Here is a 12,404-nt window from a genome sequence, read left to right as displayed (position 1 = left end):
CCACAGGCCCCTCAGATGGTTGATGCAAATGAGGGGTGAGAACCCAAAACTGTTGAGGTGGTCCATCTCCCTACAGGGTATGGACTTCACGGTGGAACACCGCCCTGGCACAGATCACGCCAATGCTGATGGTCTGTCCAGATTTTTCCGCCTTAGTGATGTGGAACTCCCTGGGGAAGGGTAGTTCCCCCCATATTTCAGCTGGAGGGGACACGTGTTAGACCTGGCACCTTGGCGTGAGTTTCCCTTCCACTTTTTGCTGTTGTGCCTCAAATGTTTTGCTGGTGTCTGCTACTCAGGGCACTGCGCCACGGCCAACCCGTGCCGCAGTGCAAGTGCTCCCTACTGTAAAATGTACATGTGATTGATGTCCATGATTGGTTCATTGGATTTACTGTTAGTCCCTAGTAAAGTGCACTAGGAGTGCCAGGGCTTGTGAATGCCAATACTGCTAGTGGGCCTGCAGCGCTGGTTGCGCCACCCACAGAAGCAGCCTTAAAATGTGTCTAGGGTCTGCCATTGCAGAACCTGCGTGCAGTCTGGTACTGTCATGCTAGCTGGGCAAGTGCACACACTTGCCAGCCCCTAAACCTTCCCTTAAACTTCATATTAGTCACCCCTATGGTAGGCCTGAGTGCAGGGTGCATTGTAAGTATAAGGTAGAACATGCCCTGATGTGCGTGGCATGTTCTAATAGTGAATTACTGCCAAATTCGTTTTTCACTATTGTAAGGCTACCTGTTCCCTTCTAGGCCAGATGGGCTGCTGGAATTATTACACTCTATAATCCCAGCAGGCTCAGGGAACATGGTAGAAATTAATGTTTAGTATGCCTGAACTCAGAATAATAAAATACTTCTTTTAGTAAAGTTTATTTTAATATCCTGTGTTTGCAAATGCTACTTTTAGAAAGTTAGCATTTGCTTGCCTAACCATTTCAGCCCGCCTCTGCTTGGATGTGGATCTGACTGTCTGGTGTGTGTGAGTGACAGGGCTGGGAGTTGACAGGTAGTGAATAGCCAGATGACACCTTAGTGGGTGGTGGGACTTTCCCCTGAATGATGCATCAGGCTGTGCTCTGCCTCCACAATGCTGGCTCCGCCCTCCTGGGGAGCGACTGATGACTCAGCCTGCACCTGGCCCAGGAAGGACCGAAGCTCGTCAACAAAGTGCTCAGGCTACTCCTGTCCTCACAATGCCGGCTCCGCCCCCCTGGGGAGCGGCTGATGTGCCTGCCCTCACACTGCATGCAGAAGCCAGAAGTACCCACAACAAGTGCTCAGAGACTGGAGCAGTTATGCAGAGGCCCCCCTGGCTTGCTAGAACAAAAGAAACTGGGTATAAAAGAAGGAGCCCTGCTCCTTGTAAATTAGATCCTGTTTGTGCCACAGAAGAAACTCTGCCCGAAGAGAAGGACCTGGAAGGACTACAAGGAGGAGTGCTGACTCTGGCCTGTGTCTGGTGCCTTGCTGCCAAAGGAGAGGAAGAGAAAAGACTACAAGAGACTTTTGCTTTTATTTTTACTTTGTGCCAAACTCTGCTGAAAAGATCTCCAAGGGCTTGCCTGTGAACTTGCCCCCTGACCAGCGCTCCAGGAACAGTGAGCGCTACCCCCTGACTAAGGCATCTGCTGTGTGTGCTGCCTATCGCTGCAGCGCTGATTGAGGAGGACGAGGGCATCTACCCCCCTGCACACCGTGACCGTGGGTTCAGCCAGTCGCCCTAGCAACGTGAGGCCCAGCCGCCGCTGGCCCGAGCACCGTGACGGGGTCTGCCTTTTGCCCCACGAGAACAAAGTAACGGAGGACCCGTCCGGTCCAAGCATCGAGGTCTACTGGGCTCAAGCGCCGTAGACTCCCCCGCAAAGACGGACTGCCGCCCTTCTGTCCTCCCCCGCTATCAGCGTCTTGCCCGACTGCCCCGCTGAAAGGGCATCACCGCGACCGGCACTTTGGCTGGGTACGTCCCGCACTTGGGGACCGTACTGCCACTGCGCCACACCCAGCCGCCGCCGTCAGGACTGAAGAGAAGACTGAGTGAAGGACCTGTGACCCCATCGAGCACCGCCGCCCCCGGGTGACCCGTGACCTGCTGCCTCGAGCCGCAGCTCGCCTCGCCCGTCAAGGAAGCAACGCGACGTGGGACAGCTTCCCCCTGCAGCCGTCCTCTTCGAAGATCACCACAAGAAGTTCAAGGTACTGTCTTTTGCCCTTCGCGGTGCGAGCGTCCTGCAACCTGAGCTCGCACCGCGCTGACTGATCTCCGGCACCCCGGGAGCCTCGCAGCTGCTGTCTGCTGGCAGCGCGAGCCGCCCTTGAATCAGAGGCTCGCTCTGCTCTTGGCCCCCGAGGCCCCGCCTGACGCTTCCTGTGGCCCGCGGCATCCTCTCCCCGAGTCGAGCCCCCGAAGGGTGACTCATTCCTAGAGCGGAGACCGCGGGAAGCGCGTTGAAGCGCTATAAGACACCTGAACCTTCTTAAAGCTGGGCAGAAAGCCCAAAAGAGTGCTTTTATTTAAGAACTGTGACTACTGATAAAGATAACTGGAACCTGCCTACAAGAAAGTAACCAAGACTGTATTTACAAGCCTGCTTGAAACTTATATAAAAGATATATATTTTTACAAATACAGTTTGGTGTCATTGTGTGGTGGGTTGGTTGTGATGGTGTAATATTGCAAATGTTTAACCCTACATGCCCCAGAGATTAGCCTAAGACTGCTTAAGCCACACTACCTAGAGGGTAAGCAGAGGTTGTCTTGAAGGTAACCCTCAGCCCTGACGGGGAAGAGAGAGGCCCTGCTTGTCGCCAGTGCTGCACTGCGCCAACCAGAGACTCCCCCTTCCTACACCCCAAATTAACTCAATTTATTAATGATATACAATATTTTCTAAATAGTATTTTGGGGACATCAACTCATTTATCCGCAGAATTAGTAATATTGGGTATACAATCGGATCAAATTGGTAGAAAAACAATGGAAGAAGAAGGCTTGATGTTTATATGTATGTCTGTATTTCGTTACTGTATAACTACACGCTGGCTAGATATTGACCCACCAACCTTTCAGCTTTGGCAGTCTAAATTATTAAATATTTATCATCTTGAAAAAGCGATTTATAAATTAAAGGGACGAAGAAGAAAGTTATTCGGTCAAAAACTTTGGGCCCCGATCTTTAATTGGATTTAACATTGTTAATCTTGAATGAATGTCATGAATTATTTTCCATGTCTTCTTTTTTACTTTTTTCTCCTCTTAGTATGGTTTCTATGTATCATTCTCTTTTTGTATGAATGTTGTTATGCATTGTACTTCCAATAACTATCTGCTGTCACAAAATCAATAAACATTTTTTTAAAAAAAGGAATATATTTTGGTCTTACCATTTCTTACCTTTGTTTCAGGGTTGCTGAAGCAGATTGATGCTGGAGGAGCGCAGTTTGTAGCAGGGGTCAACACCAATAACAACATTTACTGCCTGAGTGGCAGCGCCACGGTGTCCGCGAACGGTGGCTCTCCATTGCCCTGGACCAGCGTTCCAGGGATCCTTAAGTACTACAGCTGTGGCCCGCGGGGCTGCTGGGGAGTGAACTCGGGCAATGCCATCTACTACAGACACTCCACCACCCCCGCCTCCTGCGCGGGCACCAGCTGGCAGTTCGTCAGTGGGAGCCTGGTCATGATTGAAGTTGGGAGCGATGGGTCTGTGTATGGAGTCAACAGCGCAGGTGTACTGTATCGCAGGTAAAGTCATGAGAATGGAAGAAAAGGTGGATTCAAGAGAACACAGATGGTGTGCTCTTGTTGAGAGAGACAAACATGCAAACTGATGGGGGGCGAGACCAGCAGGCGTCGCTCGTCTGAGGAAGCATATAAAGGCTGCCAGGGATTGCCTACACAACAGTTCCTGTCAATGCATTTCTCTATTTGGTGCAGGCTCCATCAGCAGAACAGAGCCCAGCACCAAACAGTTGGGGCATATTATCAAGGCGGGCGATATGAAGTTATTGCCACTTTAGCTGCCGTTTTCGGCCGCAAAGCGACGATAATTTCATTGCCCTATTAGCAAGCTGTCACTAACAGCAGTTAGCGACAGTTTGTAGGCGATAGCGAGTGGTTTGGGGCCCGCTTTGCAAGTCAGCGATATTTATCGGTAATGACATGCAAAGTGGGTGTTCCCAACCTGTTAGCGACTGAGAGCAGTCGCTAACATCGCTATGGCCTATTATCAAAGCAGGCGTAGCGATTAAAAAATTTGCGCTAAGCGCGAATTTCGCTGAAAAAGAACGCCTGCTCAGACCAGTTCTTAGCCATTATATCCAATGGGAGGTGGATATTCTGGCTAAATCCCCATTGGTGATATTGAGTGAATATCGCTGGATTGCCAACGATATTCACGCATTTCGCCGCTAACGCTGGAAATTTTATCACATTTGAGATAAACGTTGCTAATCCCACGTTATCTCTGCGATAAAATCCGGCGATGCACGGCGATAGAAAAAATTTCGCTAAGCTTAGTTAGCGATAAATATTACTACTTGTTGATAATATGCCCCAGTTATCTTTTTTTACTTTAAAAAATAAGAACGAAAACTCTCCCATCCCATGGTGAGCTGAGCATGTAGCAGTTTTCACTGCCCATTCCTGCCAGGGTTTTCCTGACGGTGACTGGCAGTGACAACTGACCCCAATGCTGTTACTCTGAATCTGGTGTGCACAAATTCAGGTCTGCCTTTGACGGCCTTTACTCCCGAGGGCCATCGAAGGGGGTTAATCACGGCAGAGACAAAGTCGTCTCCGCTCTGATTAAACCTATGGTCCACCAGCATATACATTTGGTGGGCGGACCATTTTCTTGGCGGTATGTATACTCTGTCGCCATTGTGTCGGAGTATGTATACCGCCAAGATGCAAATCAGGCCCTTTATTTTTAATGGGGAACCCTTCAACCTGGGGAGGGAGGGCTTTAAAAACATTTAAATTACTTGAACTCTGAATCTTATGTGCATTAAAGACAACATTTCCGTGAACGACTTTATAAGCGGAACTCAGCTCCAAAAAAGTGCCTGTTTTCAATTTTGCTTAATATATTTCTGCTCTAGGTATTATTATTATTTTATAAGTGTAGCAGTGTACAGCTAATCGAAGGTTGCGTAAATCCTAGAATACATTTAACTAAGAGACATTCAGCTAGATGCACCAAACAAAAATCCGCTCGCAAAGGGGCAGATTCTCAGAATCTGCCCCTTTGCGACCGGTAATTTTGCATTTGGGATGCATCTTCCCAAATGCAAAAATCGCAAATTGAGAAATCGCTAAGTTGCGATTATTTGCATTTAAGGAATCTCAAATTGAGATTCTTTAAATGCAATGCATGAAAGTTTTAAAAATAGAGAATTCGCTAATAGGGGGCGCAAATTACCATGAAGTACAACTTCATGGTAATTTGCAAAAACTCTGAAAAATGCTCTAAAGTGCATTTTTCAAACTTTCATGTTGCGCACACACATGCTTCAAGGGCATGTGTGTGCGCTACATATGTGCACAGATCAATTTCAGGGGTGCAACAGGGTGTCCTTTGGACACCCCTGCACCCTTGAAATCGCAATCTCAATTTGCGATTCGCTAATTGCGATTCGCAAATTGAGATCATCTTCCCATTCATTCCTATGGGCCTCTAGGCCCATAGGAATGAATGGGGAGGTATTCCTTAAATGTGACTCGTAATTGGCGAGTCGCAATTAAGGAATTCTAAGAAATCGCTATTCTTTTAGTGATTTCTTGATGCATTCCATTTTGCTATTCCTTAATAGCGAATCGGTATTTTTTGCTATTAAGGAATCGCAAAATGGGTTGTTGATGCATCTGGGGAAAGTCATATAACATTCCTACTACTGCTTGAAAGGCTCATATAAACATAGCACACATCCCCTTCTATAAATATTCCATTGAAGTGAAATAGATTGCAAGATCAACAGTCGGTGAGAGCATTCAAGCACACAGCAATAAAAGGGATTAGATTACAATTCACGTTCACCCACCTAGCCGCGGAGAAGCCAATGTGTATGAATATAGGTTGCATGGCCCACTTGGTCCTGAAGGGACTGTGGTGGTCAGATGTGTGGCCACCCACAACCGCTGGCACGCATTGGGATGTGGTTGTGTCCTCCTGTGAATTCAGGCTGGTATTTCCTCATGTGCTAGATCTGTGTACACACCACTGGAACCAAGAAGAATGGATAAGAAATCACAAATAGCCCTAAATAGGCGAGCTTAGTCCATATCAACCTGAAGCGAGGATACAAGGAGCACAACGTTGCTCTTTGAGAGAGGGCAGTGCCCTCCATGTGCTGTGCAGTTGTGTCAACGAGAGGTAGCTGCCCGTGCGTAGACACTGAGAGGGTTATTTATGAGAGCCTTGCGTCACTTTAGCACCATGTAAAGTGGTACGTGCGCCACACAGGGCTCTGAATCGATTTATGATGATGCGGAAAGCCACTCTGCTCAGCTTTGAGGGGCCTCATAAACCTTCAGTAAGGCGACGCAGCGCAAACGGAATGGAATGGAGGCGCCTTGCACCAGGGTGCCTCAGGAATGCACCGAATGCTTAAATACTGTGCATTGCTGCCCTTTCACTGTGGTGGACAGAAGCACAGCAAGGCGACCTACTGCGCTGCCCTGCACCAAATCCTGTCAAGTAGCAAAGTGTGAAAGCAGGCGACCTTGCACCATGGTGCCAGGGAGCCTGTGCTGTCAGCTGGATTGCTTTTGTGCAGGAAGGGAAGGGACACCTTATTGTACATAAACAGTGCGTTTGGTCCTCAATACTCCTCCTGCAGGGGCGTAAGGGTTTGGCGCTTCCACAGGTTTACATGCTCCTTTAAATCCAGGGAAGCCTCAAAATCCATGGATGTTGGTTGGGTCACCCTCCGCAGCACCCACGGAGCACCTCCCAAGCGCAGGGTACGGCAACGCAGCGATGTGTGCTGCCCGGGCTTACTCCATATCTATGAGGCCACGCAGATCCATGCAGATCCATGCAGATCCACGCAGGGTGGCTTTACGTGCTCTTATAGGAATGGTTTTGTAGTTTGTGCCGCTGGAGCACCACAAGAAGGAATGCTCGGGCAGCGTAAGGGGCTCATAACTGCCCCTGAGTGCAGTGGGAGCCGCGGTGTCAGCGTTGCCACAGGAGGTCGGTGGCCACGGAGCTCGCTCTCTGAGGCTCTGTCGAGGGCGTTCGAGACTCCCCGCGACTCCGACACCCAGGAGCACCGTGAGGGGGAGCACTGCCGGCACCCCTCAGTGCACGCCCACAGGTGGACACGCGGAGCAGGGGTGTGTGTGTGTATGTGTGTACTGTCTCCAACACGTATGTTAAATCCAAGGCATGTGCCATGTGCTGGTCTTATAATGCTTAGAGTGAACTAGAAGATCTCAATATCCATTATACATCATCTACCCATTTCAGGAACGGAATAACTGCAAATGCACCAGTTGGAACCTCCTGGACCAGTCTGCAGTACCAGAACCGGAAGTTCAGGCACGTGTCGGCGGACCTCGGCCTGATCTGGGCGATCACCAACGATCAAAAAATCTTTAGATGTCAAGCTTAGATCAGAGGCAAGAAGAGGGATCCGGCAACCAGACACAGATCACAAGATCCGGAGAGCCTTTGCCTTCTGTCTTTGGGACGAGTGGGCACTTATGATTAAACCTCTGTTGCACTTAAATACCTCTCTTGCACCTCCCCCCCCCTCTCTCTCTTTCTCTCTTTATATCTCTCCCTCTCTTTCTCTTTCTCTCCCTCTCTTTCTCTCTCTCTCCCTCTCTCTCTCCCTTTCTACTCTCTTCTTTCCTCCCCCACGGTTCTCTCTTCTGCTCTCCCGCTCCATCCCTCTGCTTCTCTTCCACCCAGCCGCGCCCTTCTCTCTCTGTCAATCTTTCTCTTTACTTCTCTGATCTTTCTTCACATGTCTTCCCTGCCCATGGCTCCTCTCTTTAACATCTGTACTGCTTTGTTACTATTAATGTTCATTTTCTGTGTTTTGATCTATGCAATCAATTCAACAATGTGTCCTCGAATTCAACATCTAAGCCCCTCAATGAATCATAAATAAAATTCTGCATGGCAGCCTCCTGCGTCTCCTCCCTTCCTTGCAGTCGCGTCCATGGATAGGTTGTAGAGCCTTCCTCTGAGAAGAAACATCTCTGAACCACCTTCAACTCTGAGGAATGCGCTAAATGTTTAACTCTTTCATTCCCACGTTAAATGACCTTCTACATCAAGGGTCCACAGTGCTTAATTTGTAAAATATGAAGTCCAGGTGCTCAAATGTTTGTCGGAGGCCCCACCCACTTTCCCCAGCTCCACGCACTTCCTGCCCTGGCTCCACCCACATGCTCTATCGGCTCCACCCACATCATCACCTGGCACTGCTGAAAGTCAGATGTAATACCCGATCTGAATTTCAGCAAGGGATCCTTCTTCCAAGTAAGGTTTTGATCGGAGGTTCCTCTGCCCCGTTAAACTTCAGAAAAAGATGAAATCAAAAGCGCATTTACAGCACATTTTTGGCATAAATTAGCTAAAATGACTAATGCATTGAAAAGGGGCCTGTACTGGGGTATGTCATATTTAACAGAGTCTGATTCTGTGGCATGGGACAATTGTGGGCAAACACACACTGCAGAGGGAAACACTATTCCTGTCACTTGGAAGTGCCGGAGACTATTGCAGGGTTGGCACACTTCAATCGTCTGGCTGGCACAGCTTGTCAGGGCTCATCATGGCTCATGGAAAAGAAGCAAACCCAGACTTCCAAATATCCCTTGACTGATGGGGAGGGGTTTCCTGGGGACAAATGGCTCCTCCTTAGTCCTCTGAAAGGATGGTGGTATTGGGGACGACTTTCCCTCTATTGGAATTCCTGTATTGCTTTGTAGGATCTCTAGTAAAAGAGAGGGACCCAAAGAGCCAAAGGGGTAGGGTACCAAAAGACAAATGTCAAAACAAAATCTCCCCTTTGGGTAAATTGTCTACAGCATCCACATTTATATACACAACATTCACTTCAGAGAGGAGCAAAGAGGAACATATAAAAATATAGTCGCTTCATAAAAAGTGTACAGTTTATTCAGATATAAGTTAAAAACACAATACACAATATAATTTGATAAAAAGGAATACAATAGTACATGTAAAAAATATACACAAGTGGGAAACAGAAAGAAGGAAAGTATGATTCCTATTAAGCTGAGCCAGATACAATAATCCAACACACAATCCAACTCTAATACATGTATGACTATCTTGGTTAAAGTCGTTGTTTCACAGACTTAGCGTATCGCTACTCAAGGATTGCATCGACGCGTTTCGGTGGGCATATATTTTAAAGAGCCAACACCTTCTCCAGGATGAATTATATGAATCCCACAAATACATTAAATATCTGAAATATAAGAACAATACACAGTATAAGATACATATTTATAAAATTACATACACACACACATTTTTTTAAAAAAAACAGAATTATATTTTTACAAAGTCTCAGCTCTCCAAACTTTATCACCCTACTCACATTCATACACATTTTCAACTTTTTGATCGCATTAGCGTATCATAGGAAATCACAAAAAACAGCATTACATTTCGTAAAGTGCATTTAAACATCGTTAGACTAGATTGATGTAGGTGTCCCTCCTTGGTATACTGGGTAAAATATATGCCCACCGAAACGCATCGATGCAATCGTTGAGTAGCGATACGCTAAGTCTGTGAAACAACGACTCTAACCAAGATAGTCATACATGTATTAGAGTTGGATTGTGTGTTGGATTATTGTATCTGCCTTAGCTTAATAGGAATCATACTTTCCTTCTTTCTGTTTCCCACTTGTGTACATTTTTTACATTTACTATTGTATTAATTTTTATCAAATTATATTGTGTATTGTGTTTTTAACTTATATCTGAATAAACTGTACACTTTTTATGAAGCGACTATATTTTTATATTTTCCTCTTTGCTCCTCTTTGAAGTGAATGTTGTGTATATAAATGTGGATGCTGTAGACAATTTACCCAAAGGGGAGATTTTGTTTTGACATTTTCTTTTTGTAGGATACCGGTTGTGTAATGGGTGTAGGGAAAGAGTCAGGGACACAGTGACATATCCTGCTAATGCTGTCCCTCCATTGCCAGGCTTTCAGTGCCATCAGGTGGCTGGCAGTGATGAATATGAGACAGGAAAGCTGGCATGATATGCAATGAGTGGTAGGAAATTGCAAGTGAAACTATAAGGAGAGATTGAGAATACAGAGTGATCAAAGATGAGCCATATCAGAGAACGTAGCAGTGATAGGAGAGGTGGGCTGCGATAGGAGAGGTGGGTAGTGATGGGAGAGGTGGGAGGTGATGGGAGAGGTGGGCAGTGATGGGAGAGGTGGGCAGTGATGGGAGAGGTGGGCAGTGATGGGAGAGGTGGGCAGAGGTGGGCAGTGATGGGAGAGGTGGGCAGTGATGGGAGAGGTGGGCAGCGATAGGAGAGGTGGGCAGTGATAGGAGAGGTGGGCAGCGATAGGAGAGGTGGGCAGCGACAGGAGAGGTGGGCAGTGATAGGAGAGGTGGGCAGTGATAGGAGAGGTGGGCAGTGACAGGAGAGGTGGGCAGTGATAGGAGAGGTGGGCAGCGATAGGAGAGGTGGTGTAGGAGAGTAGGGTCTGCTATCCTATGGTCACCCCAAATTTTTGCTTTTTGCTTCACTGGTTTTTTACTTACTGAGGCTGTGGGCCTGCTAATCAGACCCCCAGCCTGCTGTTCTCTCTCTAAATTATAATACATGTGCTATAGGTACATACCCCAATCGGAAATGGACTCCTTGTCAGCCCCTGGACCATGCACTATAGGTGCTCAGGGCATAGGTGCCACCAAGGCCTACCAGGGGCTGCAGCATATCTTTTGCCACCCCTGGCTGGTTCTTAAATTGACACAACTGGCTGATCACTCAGCTGGGGCAAGGTGGCGTAATCACCCCTTGCTTAGATATAGTATACCTATATCTAAACCTATATCTGGACACTTATAAACCTGTGAGCCACTCCTATGGAAGGCCTCATCAATCCTGGAGGCAGAGTGTGTGGTTTAATGTGAGATGGAGCTCTAGCATGAGCTGAGCCTGTCTGCAGCTGTCTGGAACAATTCCCTTAGCTGTTTCAGGATAATGCCATACCATATACTCTTAAGTGCATTATAATCCTCGCGGTTATATAGCAACTTTGGTTTGGCTTTATCAAAACATGTCGTGTCAGGTGTCATACGATTTGGAATACTATCCCCTCGCCAGTCCTGGCGACGGGGATAGCATTCCACCCCTCTAGAGGGAGAAGACATGTTACTTTACTGAAATGCGGTTAATTTCTAAAAGGACCTCAGATCCACAAAATGGATGCTTCTGCCACAGACACAAGTCTGACCCCCTGAAGCTGACCGAAGCTCAGCCAAAGGGGCCTGGACAAAGGGTTTCCTGTCGCAGGGAGGTGTCACACACCCCCAGACAGGAGATAGTGGATTGTAGCAGGGAGGTTTGAAAGAAACCAGACACTACTTGGGGCGCACAAGGCTGCCCCTTGCATAATCCGGCCAAACCGGTTCTGGGGCACCCCAGCCCCCGACCCAGCGTGGCCTGGATCAAAGGAAAGGGGTGTAACCACTCCCTTCCTGGGTCCCACCCATAGGAGGGGACCTAGCAGGTAATCCAGCCCCCTAGATTGGTATAAGAATGGGAGCAGTGCCAAAGCACTTCAGATTATCCTGATGAAACATAAGAAACAAAGCTTTGGACCCTTCGACATCCTATTCAATGTAGAAGACTGAAGAATCTCCCTTGTGGTCAAGGAGTGACCACCCTGTGCAAACAGGCACCATCCAGCACTTCAACGTCTACTTTGTTGCAGTTCCCGCCGGAACTCGAGCAACAGAGATCAACAAGATCAAGTTTGCCTGCCTTCTAACAGCCCGATCCACAGTCCCTGCAGAGCTGAGACCCGTGGAGGCGAACGGAAGCGTGGGGCACGCCATCTTGAAAAGACCACGAGATGCTGACCGTGCATCCCACGAGTGACCTTTGAAGCTGTACACCGGGGTTTAAGAAGCCTCAACCCTGAGCCACTCTTGCACCGAAGTTCAGCCCTCCACACTCGACGAGTGCCGCGTGGGGCCCTTCTGCTTCTTTTGGCTCAATGCGTTGGCCAGTCCCTTGCCAGCTGGCTTGTGGCCCCTGTGCCAATGAACACCAAAATACGACTTGTGATTCTGATTGCTCCAGATTTGCACCCACTCCCCTGAAAAGGAGCCCCCACTCTGACCCTCCTGGTCTGAGTGAGAAGCAATCTTCCGGTTCCG

The 12,404-nt window shown here is 47.9% G+C and overlaps 1 protein-coding gene across 1 annotated transcript in view; it reads left to right on the top strand.

Moving 5' to 3' along the window:
* LOC144766552 (fish-egg lectin-like) overlaps positions 1-7,712 on the top strand; it is a 62,655-nt gene extending 54,943 nt beyond the window's left edge. Inside the window, exons 3-4 of the mRNA XM_078650356.1 lie at positions 3,405-3,744; positions 7,472-7,712. Coding sequence (XP_078506482.1) covers positions 3,405-3,744; positions 7,472-7,616 — 485 coding nt within the window. The 3' untranslated portion in view covers positions 7,617-7,712. The remainder of the gene's footprint in view (positions 1-3,404; positions 3,745-7,471) is intronic.
* The last annotated feature ends 4,692 nt before the right edge of the window (positions 7,713-12,404 follow it).

Source organism: Lissotriton helveticus, chromosome 7, assembly GCF_964261635.1.
Source record: "Lissotriton helveticus chromosome 7, aLisHel1.1, whole genome shotgun sequence".
Taxonomy (NCBI): Eukaryota; Metazoa; Chordata; class Amphibia; order Caudata; family Salamandridae; genus Lissotriton; species Lissotriton helveticus.
Note: the sequence above shows the minus strand (reverse complement) of the source record. Positions and strands in the feature narration are given on the sequence as shown.